Below are 14,475 nucleotides of genomic sequence, written 5' to 3'. Positions count from 1 at the left end.
CCGTGGAGTTTCAGGACTTTTGGAGTTGCGCAGAATAGGCCTCCAATATTTGCTCCTTTTCCAGCCCAGAATTCCAGCTGCCGGCATTCTCCCTCTTTATGTAAACCTTGTAAAATAAGAGAGAATAGCCATAAGTATCGTGACATAACATGGAATAACAACCCATAATGTAATAAATATTGATATAAAAGCATGATGCAAAATGGACGTATCAACTCCCCCAAGCTTAGACCTCGCTTGTCCTCAAGCGAAAAGCCGATAACAATAAATATGTCCTCATGTTTAGAGGTAGAGGCGTCGATAAAAATAAAATACGGACATGAAGGCATCATGATTGTTTCCATAACAGCAACATAAATAGATTTTGTCATATGATTACTCATGTTCAAGTGATGCTCTTTTCACAAAGCCAAAGCATGAATCAGAAACCTTATTGAGCACCAACAAATTATACCCTCAGTCATTGAAGCAATTGCAATTTATCATAACATCGGAAAGAGTCTATGTCAGAGCTTAAAAGCAAGTCCACATACTCAACTATCACTTAGTCCTTCATGATTGCTAACACTCATGCAATACTTGTGGTTACGGAGTTTTAATCGGACACAGAGAAAGATAGAGGCTTATAGTTTTGCCCCACAACCTTTTACCTCAAGGGTAATGCCAACAATAATAATTCATGCTCCCCCACATCTAATTAGATATATATATATCATGTTCTTTCCAACATGCTGAGCTTGCCAAAGGATAAAAATAAAAAGGGAAAGGTGAAGATCACCGTGACTCTTGCATAAGGTAGAGGATAATAATAAAAGATAGGCCCTTCGCAGAGGGAAGCACAGGTTGTCATGCGCGTTTAGGGTTGATGCACAAAATCTTAATGCAAAAGAACGTCACTTTATATTGCCCCTTGTATGTGGACCTTTATTATGCAGTCCGTCGCTTTTATTGCGTCCACAACAAGTTCGTACAAAGTTTATTTCTCTGCACTAATAAGTCATGCATATTTAGAGAGCAATTTTTATTGCTTGCACCGATGACAACTTACTTGAAGGATCTTACTCAATCCATAGGTAGATGTGGTGGACTCTCATGGCAAAACTGGTTTAAGGGTATTTGGAAGCACAAGTAGTATTTCTACTTGGTGCTAAGAATTTGGCTAGCATGAGGGGGAAAGGCAAGCTCAACACGGTAGAGGATCCATGACAACATACTTTATCTCAGATGTAAGAAAACATAACTCATTATGTTGTCTTCCTATTCCAACCTCAACTCTTTAGCATGTCATATTTTAATGAGTGCTCCCAATCATAAAAGATGTCAATGATAATATATCTATATGTGAAACCTCTCTTTCCTTATTACTTTTTATTAATTGCAACGATGACCAAAGCTATATTTGCCAACTCCCAACAACTTTTAATCATCATACTCTTTCTATGTGGAGTCATTACTTTCACTAAGATCAATATGAACTCTTTGATTCTTTTTATTCCCTTTTTTTTCTTCTAATCACCCAAGATCATGGCAAAATACTCAAGCCCTTGACTCAACACTAATCTTTATTATATAGCTCACGGACTCGATTACAAAGAAGGATCATAAAGCAAAACTCAAAACTAGATCATGCCATGACTTTATTCTACTAAATCAAGATACTACTAAGGATCAAACTAAGAAAAACGGTAAAGATAGGAGTTGTGATGGTGATACGATACCAAGGCACCTCCCCCAAGCTTGGCAGTTGCCAAGGGGAGTGCCCATACCCATGTGATTATGTCCTCGGAGGTGATGGAGGCGGTGATGATGACGGTGGATAATCGCACATCGAGCGTAAAAGTTCCTCCAACTTGCGGATAATGCCCTTGAGCCCAGCAATATGATCCTTCAACAAAATATTCTCCTGTGTGAGATACTTGTTCTGTATACGGGCTAACTCAATCATCTTAAAGGCTTCAATCTCTGTTGGAGTGAAAAGGTTAGGTAAAGGTTGAGGGATGTCTTCTTGTTTCACCACCGGAGCTGGCACCTCCATGGCCTTCTTGATCCTTTCATCCCTGTTGATCTCTTCTGGTTCCTCTCTTTTCAACTCTATCTTCAATAGCCAAGCATCCTTGTCTTCATTGTTGGAGGAGGGAGAAGTCATGGTGCTCTAAATCTGCAACGGAAATAGGATCGAAACGAAAACATAGGAGATTTGCGTGATACGAGAGTCAAAACCTTCGGGAGTATATATAATGAATTTTTACCGACCAAAACACCTATCGTGCAAGGAAACGGAGTCCGGAGGGCACACGAGGTGCTCACGAGGTAGGGGGCGCGCCCAGGGGGGTAGGGCATGCCCTCCACCCTCGTGGAGGCCTCGTGTCCTCCCCGGACTGCTACTTATTTTTCTATTTTTCTAAATATTCCAAAACAGAGAAATATTGCCTTAAAAATTGTTTTGGAGTCGGTTTACTTACCGTACCACATACCTATTCCTTTTCGGGGTCTGGAACGTTCTGGATAGTGTTCTTTATGTATTCCTCTGGGGTTACGGTTTCAATAATATTAGTTTCAACATTTATAGGATTACCTGAGATATAGTGTTTGATCCTTTGACCGTTTACCACATTCGGATTTGTGCCTGCGAAGTTGTTGATTTTTATGGCACCGGAACGATAAACCTCCTCGATAACGTAAGGACCTTCCCATTTGGAGAGAAGTTTTCCTGCAAAAAATCTTAAACGAGAGTTGTATAGCAATACATAATCACCTACATTAAACTCACGCTTTTGTATCCTTTTGGCATGCCATCTTTTAACCTTTTCTTTAAACAACTTGGCATTTTCATAAGCTTGGGTTCTCCATTCATCAAGTGAGCTAATATCAAATAACCTCTTCTCACCGGCAAGTTTGAAATCATAGTTGAGCTCTTTAATAGCCCAGTATGCCTTATGTTCTAGTTCGAGAGGTAAGTGACAAGCTTTTCCATAAACCATTTTATACGGAGACATACCCATAGGATTTTTGTATGCAGTTCTATAGGCCCACAATGCATCATCAAGTTTCTTGGACCAATTCTTTCTAGACCTATTGACAGTCTTTTGCAAGATTAATTTGAGCTCCCTATTGCTCAATTCTACCTAACCACTAGACTGCGGATGATATGGAGATGCAATTCTATGATTAACGTCATATTTAGCAAGCATCTTACGGAAAGCACCATGAATAAAGTGTGAACCACCATCAGTCATTAAATATCTAGGGACTCCAAACCTCGGAAAAATAACTTCCTTAAGCATTTTAATAGAAGTGTTATGATCAGCACTACTAGTTGGAATAGCTTCTACCCACTTAGTAACGTAATCAACAGCAACTAAAATATGAGTATATCCATTAGAGGCAGGAAAAGGTCCCATATAATCAAAGCCCCAAACATCAAATGGTTCAATAACAAGTCAATAATTCATAGGCATTTCTTGACGTCTACTAATATTACCAATTCTTTGACATTCATCGCAAGACAAAACAAACTTACGGGCATCCTTGAAGAGAGTAGGCCAATAAAAACCGGATTGAAATACCTTATGTGCAGTTCTATGTCCAGTGTGGTGTCCTCCATAAGCTTCGGAGTGACACTTGCGTAGGATTTGTTCCTGTTCATGCTTAGGTACACAACGTCTAATAACACCATCTACTCCTTCTTTATAAAGATGTGGGTCATCCCAAAAGTAATGTCGCAAGTCATAGAAAAACTTTTTCTTTTGTTGGTATGTGAAGCTAGGTGGTATAAATTTAGCAACAATATAATTAGCATAATCAGCATACCATGGAGTGCTACGAGAAGTGCTTATGACATTTAGTTGTTCATCAGGAAAGCTATCATCAATAGGTAGTGGGTCATCAAGAACATTCTCTAACCTAGATAAGTTGTCTGCAACCGGGTTCTCAGCTCCTTTTCTATCAACAATATGCAAATCAAATTCTTACAGCAGGAGAACCCATCTAATAAGTCTAGGTTTTGCATCTTTCTTTTCCATAAGATATTTAATAGCAGCATGATCTGTGTGAATAGTTACTTTAGAATCAACAATATAGGGTCTGAATTTATCACAAGCAAATACAACTCTTTGAGCATTGTCTATAGTCATACTAGCATAATGGATTACATTTAATTTCTTATCAACTCTTTGCCCTAGAACAGCACCTACAGCATAATCACTAGCATCACACATAATTTCAAAGGGTAAATTCCAATCAGGTGGCTGAACAACAGGTGCAGAGACTAATGTTTTCTTAAGTATTTTAAATGTTTCTACACAATCATCATCAAAGACAAATGGTACATCTTTTTGTAATAAATTAGTCAGAGGCCGAGAGATTTTTGAGAAGTCCTTAATGAACCTCCTATAAAATCCGGCGTGACCAAGGAAACTTCTTATACCTTTGATGTCCTTGGGACATGGCATCTTTTTAATAGCATCAACCTTGGCTTTATCAACTTCAATACCTCTTTCAGAAACTTTGTGCCCCAAGACAATACCTTCATTAACCATAAAGTGGCACTTTTCCCAATTCAAGACAAGACTAGTTTCTTCACATCTCTGCAAAACTCGAGTGAGATTGCTCAAGCAATCATCAAAAGAGGAACCATAGACGAAAAAGTCGTCCATGAAAACCTCACATATTTTCTCACAGAAGTCAGAGAATATAGTCATCATGCATCTTTGAAAGGTAGCAGGTGCATTACATAAACCAAAAGGTATACGTCTATAAGCAAAAGTACCAAAAGGGCATGTAAAAGTAGTCTTTGATTGATCTTTAGCCGACACAAGTATTTGAGAAAAACCGGAATAACCATCTAGAAAGCAATAATGTGTATGTTTACATAATCTTTCTAGCATTTGATCAATAAAAGATAAGGGGTAATGATCTTTCTTAGTAGCCTTATTTAATTTGCGGAAATCAATTATCATCCTATAACCTGTGATAATTCTTTGCGGAATCAAATCATCTTTGTCATCGGGGACAACAGTAATACCTCCCTTCTTAGGGACACAATGGACAGGACTTACCCACTGACTATCAGCAACGGGATAAATTATACCTGCCTTATTTGCAGCCCCATTGCAATAAGAGATCAAGTACAAATATTACAGTAGCACAAGAGATCGAGTACAAATATTTGCAGCCCCATTGCAACACACGTGTAATTATCCGGTAGATAGAGAATTAGGCAATATAAATTAATGTCCAATGCTTGACTAAATCCTGAGCTAGTGGAGCAAATAGAGTGCACGTGTACCGACCCATCGAGCCCCCTTTACAAACAGCTTAATAGGTACTCTCTCCATTCCAAAATACTCGTCGTTAGCAAGAACGGGGGGCGACCTCTTTGAGACCCTAGCTATCGAGGGCATGTTCGATCCTAAGAAAATATAGGTACCACAAGGCCTGTTTTACTATAGGAATCCACCTTAAAACACGTTCCACTACAAACAAAGTTGGCCCCTATTTCAGTTGGCAACCGGAAAACCTTACTTTTTCATCAGTTGAAAAAAGTTGCAAGCAAGGCAATGCTACTTTTTGATAAGAAGCAAACAAGTCAGTATCACTTTTGCAGAAGTTGCAAACAAGGCAATGTTGCTTTTTCCCATGTTTTTGTGAGGCATGAAGATGCATATGTAACCATTGAACCTTTTGATAGCGTTGAGTTGTTACCGAAATCTCTCGGTTGTCTCTGAAACTTGGTTCCCTGATTTTCTTTTCGAAAAAGAAAACGAAAAGGATAGGAAACAGAACAATGGATTCATGACAAGGGCGCCGCGGATTGTGCCTACATATACACTAGAAACTAGAAACCGTGAATAACCTGTTGTACAAAATAACCACTGGAATGACCTATTCAAGTTTTCACTCGAAAATGGGCTAGTGTTTTAGTGGAAAGTTGGCCCATGTGAACTAAGTTATGAGGAAATTGAACCATGAAACCATCCCATCAGGCGACTGAAAACCTTGATTTGCAGTATTTTGGAACGGAGAGATCTAAACGCTCTTATATTAGTTTACGGAGGGAGTACCAAAAATATATGTCCAAGCTTGAATCATGGGTTGGAGCTAGCATGCATGGATGGAGAAGCTAGGCAGAAGCAGCTCAAAAAAAAAAAACTAGCTAGGTGGATGAAGCTAGGTAGAGTACTTGGTGCAGTACATTCCCAACATTATTCCATAACTAAAATACCCAGGTTTAATTTTCCTCCGTTCTCTTCCTGTATAGGTAGGTAGGTAGGATCCATCGCCATCTCTTCTCTAATACAACATCGCAGTACAATGACCAATACTATGATCAATCGATATGCAGGGTTCCATTCCTAACACGACAGCCACAGCAGCAGCAATCCCCAACACCGCAATCTACAGTAGGCCCGGTACACGATGCTCGCTTTGTGGTTGCTAAAAGTGACGATCTCATCTCATCTCATCTCGTCTGATCCGGAGTCGAGGTGCGGTCTCTCCGGCGGGCGACGATGGAGCTACTCGCGGATCGAGTTGATGTCGATGCTGGAGGAGCGCGAGTCCATCTGCCGCATCAGGCCGGGCTGCCACCCGCCCATCGGGTGGGGCGGCGGCATGTTCATGTTATGCTCGGGGTCCATGTTGTCCTCGGGATGCGCCATCGTGAGGGGCTCTTCGCCACCGCCGCCGCCACCGCCGTTGCGCTCTTCGTCCTCCATTTCTTGCTCCGCTTTGGTCTTGTTTTGCTGCTTTGAACTGCTGCCATACATGGGAGACGCTCTCGGGTCCATCTGGTTCATTAGGCCGGGTGGCCATCCACTCATCGGGTGGGGCAGCATGTTGTGGGGGTGCTCCGGCAGCGCCAACGTGGGGGTCTCTTCCCCGCCGCCGTTCTGCTCTTCGTTCTCCATGTCCTGGTCCGCTTTGCCTTTGTTCTTCTTTGACCCGCCACCATACATGAAGCTTCCCACTATCACCTGGTGTAATACACGGGCAACCGGTAAGAACCAGAGGAATGACTTAACCACGATAAATCAGAATGTAAAACAATACTCATACCAGGCTCCCTGCATGCCGAGAAAGCAACTGGTACAGGGGAAAAGAAAACACCCAAAATTCTGAGATTTAATACCTGAACAGTTCCAGCTGCTGTCAGGACTCCACTAACACTCCCACCGATAACCCTGTGGTCAGGGCCACACAAAGCTATGCAAAGGCCTCCACTTCGAGTGCGGGTACCACCTTCTTCTACCACCAAATATGATCCAGAAAGACACAGGATTTCAAATCGACCCTGCCAAAGCAAATGATAATACATAAGGTCATGAACTGCATATGGACAAAATAGTTCTTCTCAGGCTCAAGGGGCATAAAACAGTACAAGTGAAATGTTAGATGAAAAAAAACTACTAGCAGAAGTTCTTGGTACAGAAAACTAATTTGGAACAAAAGTATAAGCATATTCATATTTTAGATATCAAACAATCCAATTGATCAATAAATCAGTGGGTTAATCAGGATATTTTGACCACTAGATGACAGGTTACTGAAGCTGCCAGCAGTAAAGCATTTTGATAAATGGAGAGAGCTCAGCACATTCAACATGGGCCAAGGTGCAGGACAGAGGTATATTTTACCCTTTTCACTGAAGAAGCACTATATTTGGTATATATTTTGCTGTAATAAAGAGTGCATGTGAATAACAAAAGGATGCATGTCATACATAGCTAGTCTTTTTACTACAATGAAACGAAGTATTAAACACGTACAGCAAGATACCTCATATGTCACCGCACCGGAGTCTGAATCCTGATGAAGGGTTGCCGTGGAGACAGCCCCTGTTGCTGAGATGATGCAAATAGCTCTTGGGCCTTGTTGTGAGAAGGACATTATTCTGGCGGCAACATCCTGCACAGATACACAACTTATAAAAATCGCAAAACTGCCAGGCATATATAACAATTTTAAGAACTGTGTAGTATTTCCAGAAAGAAACAAAATATTCAGATACAATTATCTAAATAATTTAGCTTGCCCACCACACTGATGGTACTGTGGTTGATAGTCTCCAGTTAAGTTACTAGTACTGTGGTTGATGGTCTCCAGTTAAGTTACTATTTTTAAGTTTCAACATGATTCCACAGCATCCAATTGTCTGTCAAAAAGTCTGGGATTAATGCATACATCCATTAAATGCCGCCTATGGAGTTAATTATATGAGACAGGATATAAAGACTTTGTTTAAGATTAACAAGCAAGAGCCTGCACTAGTCTATTGGTTAATGAAGCCTTTGCCTTTTCTGTTACGCCATCTGTTATGTTATAACATGGCAAATCAAGAAACAATTTGAAGGCAATTCGGTGCATTAGATAGAATATTCCATCACTTACGGGACCAAAAATCCAGCAGTTTTATGGACTAATAACGCCAAAAATTAAAGATAGTGCGTCAGCAACATTCATAGAAACAAGTACAGCTATCATTTATTGATCATTCTCATCTTACCTCTCCAGCCGAAATAATAATCACATGAGGAGTAAAGCCCGTTCCAACAGAGCCAAGAAACCATTTTCCTGAAGAAAAAGAACCCATCAGATAACACCAATAGCAAATGCATCAAAGTATAAAAAGAAGAAAAAGGTAAGACCGCAAAAGGTCTACTTTTCTTCTTCTTCTTTTTTTAGAGGAAAAAACAGATGAAAAGTGCTAGCTTAACAGAATGAAGTCAACATACAACTTGCGCAATTCATCAATTCAAGAGATACAGAGTATATTATTATTTTCAGTTTGACCATCTTAAAACTTAAAAAAAAAGTGATGGAGAAAAAATATGACATTCAAAGAAGATTCATAAGTAGGTCCTGAAGACATGTATGTAGCAGCAGAACACATTAAAAGAATGTAGGGAACTATATTTGGCATGATAACAGTCATATATCCCAACTGATGATAAAGAAGTGAGTAACAACCAACCAACTAATCATCAGCAGCTACTGCAGATTAGGGAGTAATATAGGAAAAACTTAAAAGTAGACGCACAATACAAACAGGGTTTCCAGAATTTATATACATACTACTACATATAAGTCAGATAGTTTCCATATCTATGAAGCAAATTTATCATGAAAATGCTATCACTGGTAGCAATATGGCATCACATAATTGAGTAGATCCAACCGACTACCAGAAAACATGCCAGAAATCTACGAATCATGTTTATAACGGTGCTGTAAAATGATTGCCCCTATAGCATTAATGGAAATACTATGTCACTTGAGAAATTAATTACCAAAGCGCGCAACATGATCATAAATTCTACAGGGCTGCAAGTGCTCACCAAGAGAAGCCAGCTGCTGCATCTTCCCGGACCCAGGTGGCCGCCCTCTGCCACGTTTCTCCGTCAGTGCGCCCGAACCAGAACCCCCTGACCCAGTCCCCGGCCCAAATCCTGAGCCAGGTATGGTAACCATTGCGCCCATTCCTGGGCTCGACGAATGAGGCGTGGATGGAGATGGCGAGAGCCCCAGCGTCACCGACCCATCAGGCTTATACTTCCTTGGCCTCCCGCGCTTTTTCTTCACTTGCTCGTCCTGGCCAGCCTCGCCCCCCTGATCCCCTTTAGCATCACCGCTCAGGGCCACAACACCCATGACAATGTCCATGCCCCCGTCGGCACCGCCACCAGCGTTGTGCTGCACCATATGCTGTGTGCCACCACCGCCACCGCCGGCACTGTGCTGCGCCATATGCTGTGAGCCACCACCACCACCGCCACCGCCGGCGCTGTGCTGCGCCATATGCTGCGACCCGCCACCGCCACCGACGCTGTGCTGCGCCATATGCTGTGAACCTCCGCCGCCGCCGCCAACGCTGTGCTGCGTCATATGCTGCGAGCCGCCGCCACTGGCGCCGAGCTGCTGCGCCATATGCTGCTGCGACGCCTCGACATGGTTCTGGTGGTACGCCTGCTGCCCAATGTGGGCGGGGGCCCCAAAGGGCGGCTGATGGAAGGCGTACCCGCCCGAGACGGCATCAAGCTGCTGCCGGTACCCGGCAGCGGGCGGGCCGTGGAGGCCGCCTCCGGGGACTCCCCCCGGCGGGCCCATGCCCCGGTGCTGCACATAGAAGGGCGAGTAGTTGGGCCCCGACGTCGCGGTCGACTCCCTCCCATCCATTCATGGAATGCGCGGCAGCCACGGACACCCAGCTGCCACGAGGACGGCGCGGCTTCAGGCAATGGAGGCGGGGATCGCGGCCGCGGAGATCTCCTCTACCGACCCCCGAACCCTCGCGCCGGAGCAGCTACCCCACCCGCGGACCGAGGCGAGATCAGATCGAGGAGCAGGCCGAGATCTTGCCGAGTAAACAGGGGGGACCGCCGGAGACGGGGAGGGCGGCCGGGGCGCGGGAGGTTGGCGTCAAAACCCGATCTTTCCGGGAGGAATGGACGGAGGAGCAGAGCGGGGTTCGCCGAGGGCGTGGGAGGCGGCGGCGCCGGAGGGGTGGCGCGCGGCGGGATCTGCGCCGGCGGCGGGTGGGGGGAGGGAGGGAGGGAGGGGGAGAGGGGAGCGATCCCGACCGGAATGGCGCTCGGTGGGGGGCGGGGAGGAATGGGGGCGGGCTAAAACCCTAGGGATGGGGTGGGGTGGGGTGGGGGTGGATCACCAGAGTGGGGTGGGGGAGGGGAGGGGGGAGGAACCGAGATGGAGGAGGAAGAAGAGCGAGCATGTGTATGTGCTGGAGGGGGCGCAGGGATCGTCTGTGCGCCCAAATCTGTGGGCACAAGATCATCTCATCTTGTGGTGAGTGTTTGTTTGCCATGGGTTGTTTGCGAAGCGTCGAGACTAGACTCGTCGAAACGGGGGGCGCCAACCTCTTGGTGGAGCGTTTACACCGTCATTGTCTCATTGTAGAACATGTGTTTACTATGGGCGGGTACTGGGTAGTGAGTGAGTGAGTGAGTGAGAGGCTCTCTTGTCTGATGGGCTGTTTGGGGATGTTTGCATAGCGTCGAGGCTAGCCACGTCAAAGCGGTGCGCGCCAATTTTTTAGTGGATGTTGGACGTTTATGCCGCCGCAGCAGCCTCGCTAAGTTGCTGGCTGAAATGTGAATGAGTGGGTGCAAAGTTGGCAAAGATCCAAAAGCGGGGGGGGGGGGGGGGGGGTCTTCGTCTGAGGGGACACCTAAGCACTCGGTCGACGGCAAATTATTGGTCTGGCAATTCACACCTTCCATCCAAATAGACTCTTAAAACACGTGAGTAATGTGAGAGTATTTGCCTGCGGCCGGAGTTGCCTATCTTGTCTAATTGAATCTTAAAACACATGAGTAGCATGTGAATAACCAATAGAAATTGTTTGGTTACAAGGAGGAAAATAAGAAAAAGGTAGTAGGAACCCTCCTAGAAGATTATATGTATGTCATATACTGTAGTTGTTAAATGAACACATTAAGGAAACAAGTGTCAACATACTAATATCTTTCCAATCGAACAAAATAGACCATAAAAAAAGGTTCACATTGTTTCCGATCCAACAGAACGAGCAAGTCTCGAGTCGATGTGTTTGTTTGTTAATTCGGTAAGGGGTGGGGGTTGTATTGTCTCGGGGATTCATGTTTAGTCAGAGTTCATTGAGGATGCATTGATTAGTTAAGACTCATGGTACACTGTAAGTGGTGCAACGGAAAAATATATAGTAGCTTGCCTATATTGTAACCTTATAAGTTCCTCATCCAACGTCATTCATGCGTGCGCCAAACAAACAAGGTTGTGTGGAGCATCTATTAATGCGATCTAGACCATAGAAGGTGAATGTTTGTCATGTTATCCGTATCATTCTAAATCGGTGCCGACTGGTGATATTTTCATCTGAGTAACACTCGACACCTTCCCATGTGTACCCAACAAGGCAGCAAACGTAATTTGCCGGGGGCTCGGGGCTACGACAAGTGTATCGATGCCTTTACACAAAATATATTTGAAATATATACATACTCAAAATTGTAAGCCTGAATTGTGATACTATTGGATTGGATGGAGTGGCAGTAGGGTTTGGTAACTTTTGTTCAGCTCAAGTGGCAGCCCCATAGTGTGACACTCAGTAGATGACGGGCGCAGAGGATCCCCGGCTTGACCAGGTACGGCGAAAGGGACTGTTGGCTCTGCTGACGCGTAAGCCAGGATGGCAATTATTGGTTGGGTTTCAAGAGCCCATAGTCACATCACAAAATGCCTTTACCACCGCAAAAATATCATTTTGTCAGCACAAACGAAAATTTCATATCTTTTTGCTGGATAGGATGCAAAATCCAAAAGTTCACAAGTACTACTCCAAGAAAATCTCCATCTCTTTTGCTTGGAAAGGATTCAAAAGCTCATAATAAAAGAAAATCTCCATCTCTTTTGCATGGGGAGGATCCAAAGTTGATAAAAGAAAATCTTCATCTTTTTTGCATGGGAAGGAAGAAAGGGTCCAAAAGCTTGAGTTCCCCCGCGTCAGCGCGCACGTACCCGGCCGTACTAGACTTCTCAGAGGCCGCCGAAAGGGTCCAAGGCTGTACAGCTCGGAGATGCCATGTGCTGCCACTACAGTTTTGGATATCTTCAGAGTCAGAGAGTCACAGGTACTACCAAGGAAACAAAAACTGCAGCAGAGAAATACAGACAGACCGGGTATTGTACGTATACACAGTGCGTGTACTGCACTGCAATACAGTGAGCATGGTGAGGTCTGTCCGTTCTGAATACATTCAGAAACATACTGGGATCTTGTTGCAGGCTGGTGAAAGAGAGAGGAATGGGGAGTTGCTGGTCAGGCAACTAGGCAAGAACACACATGATCTTGGCAGCTGAAGCAGAAATGTTTCGAGGGGTGGATCATACACGATCAGGATCTGACTGACTGGAGAAATACCAAAACTCTTATCTATCTAACGCAGCTCGACTACATGGACCTGGCCAGAGCAAATGAACTTCATTTCTCGGACGATTACATAAAAAATGACCGGCATTGGTGCAACAGTTTAGGCCGTGGGAGTCAGTCAGTTGTCGAGCTCCATGGCTTGCGCGGCCTTGGCTTTTCCCAGTGCGGAGAGCTTTGTCTTCACCTTCTTCTTGCCCACCTTGAAGCTGCTGCCCTTCTTCTTCTTATCGCTGCCATCAATCTGAAGAGACGCACAGAGAAACAGAAGTATCGTTAGCATGAATGTAGCAAATTCAGGTTTGTTCAGATCGAAATTCAAGCAAACGCTACACCACCGAACAACAGAGGATTGCAGTTTGAAGAGCCGCTGCGCGAAAACAAAATGAAGTGCCAAGGTGTATACATACAGGCAGCTAACTAGCTCAAGAACAGCACAGGTGCTGCAAAAAGGCCAGGTTGTATTCATCAAGGGAACTCCCTAGAGATGGTTTGGGGCAGGCAATTCAAAGAAAATGCATGGTTTGGGGGAAATGAGATAATCTGGAGACCATTCCCAGAATAGCATCTGCACTAATCATTTCAGACCTCTCAGTCAGGTCACACTTCTAGTTGGAAAGAAAGAGTATGCAAATGTCTCCAAGTGAATTGATCAGTAACGGTTTCCAAGTGAATTAATCCTTATGAATATACCCTGTTCTAAACACAGGAAGATCACATCAGGAATCTGAGCCAAACAAACGGTATTCCAGCTGTACTAATTCTTAAACAAAGCATCCTCTCGCTCGGAATAAAAAGGGCGTCGCAATTTTCATCCTTCTTTCCTACTAATCGAGCCAAATTGGTGAATTCCCCAGCAGACAAGGCAACTTTAGGTATACACTCCAACAAGGTTGCAACATAGCATTGCAAGCTAAAAACACCACTAATCAGAACTCCATGTGCCAAAAGACATGATATGCTCATCTAAAATGCAGAGGCGCCCAGTAGCAGTGCAGCACACAGTCAGGAAGCTGAGCTCCGTGTACCAAAAGATCATATAAGACCATATGATATGCTCATCTAACACAGCAACAGTAGCAGCACAGCACCAATCAAGAAGCTGATTCCACTAACAAGCAGCCTAGCAACGCATCCCAAGTCGAGTAACAGCGTCAAAGCAGGGGAGGGAGGGGCAGCACATACCTTCATCTTGGACTTCTTGGCCTGCAGCTTCTTGGCCTGCTCCTCCTTGGCCTTCTTCTCCCCTGCAGACACACACACACACACACACAGCAATCACCATCAATTCAAACCCAAACAAAATCAAATCGGGCTCTTTCTCTCAACCGCTACGGATCCATGGAGGAAGAAAGCGATAGGGAGGAGAGAGAGAGGGTGAGTTGCGGCGGTACTCTGGAGGTCGAACTCGTGCTGCTTCTTCCGCTTGGAGAGGCTGTTCTTCTTCGACATCGTCTGAATCCGTTCGCCGCCGGCCGCCGGAAGACAGAGGCAAACCCTAGCAGCCACGCCCCAGGAAGAGGTTTTCTTCCTCTCCCGAGGCCGACCTCTTTCCC

The 14,475-nt window shown here is 44.4% G+C and overlaps 2 protein-coding genes across 2 annotated transcripts; both read right to left on the bottom strand.

Moving 5' to 3' along the window:
- Positions 1–6,130: 6,130 nt before the first annotated feature.
- Positions 6,131–10,560, bottom strand: LOC123139969 (AT-hook motif nuclear-localized protein 9). The gene is made up of 5 exons (XM_044559691.1): positions 9,336–10,560; positions 8,504–8,571; positions 7,777–7,905; positions 7,130–7,291; positions 6,131–6,974 (listed from the first exon to the last, which is right to left on the bottom strand). Exons 1-5 carry the CDS (start codon positions 10,171–10,173, stop codon positions 6,516–6,518), a joined length of 1,656 nt encoding a protein of 551 aa, XP_044415626.1. The 5' UTR covers positions 10,174–10,560; the 3' UTR covers positions 6,131–6,515.
- Positions 10,561–12,797: 2,237 nt separating this feature from the next.
- Positions 12,798–14,475, bottom strand: LOC123135160 (uncharacterized). The gene is made up of 3 exons (XM_044554253.1): positions 14,314–14,475; positions 14,105–14,166; positions 12,798–13,163 (listed from the first exon to the last, which is right to left on the bottom strand). The coding sequence occupies exons 1-3, from the start codon at positions 14,369–14,371 to the stop codon at positions 13,041–13,043; spliced, it is 243 nt and encodes an 80-aa protein (XP_044410188.1). The 5' UTR covers positions 14,372–14,475; the 3' UTR covers positions 12,798–13,040.

This window comes from Triticum aestivum, chromosome 6B (genome assembly GCF_018294505.1).
Source record: "Triticum aestivum cultivar Chinese Spring chromosome 6B, IWGSC CS RefSeq v2.1, whole genome shotgun sequence".
Taxonomy (NCBI): Eukaryota; Viridiplantae; Streptophyta; class Magnoliopsida; order Poales; family Poaceae; genus Triticum; species Triticum aestivum.
The sequence above is the reverse complement of the archived record's forward strand: the minus strand, read 5'-3'. Positions and strand labels throughout refer to the sequence as shown.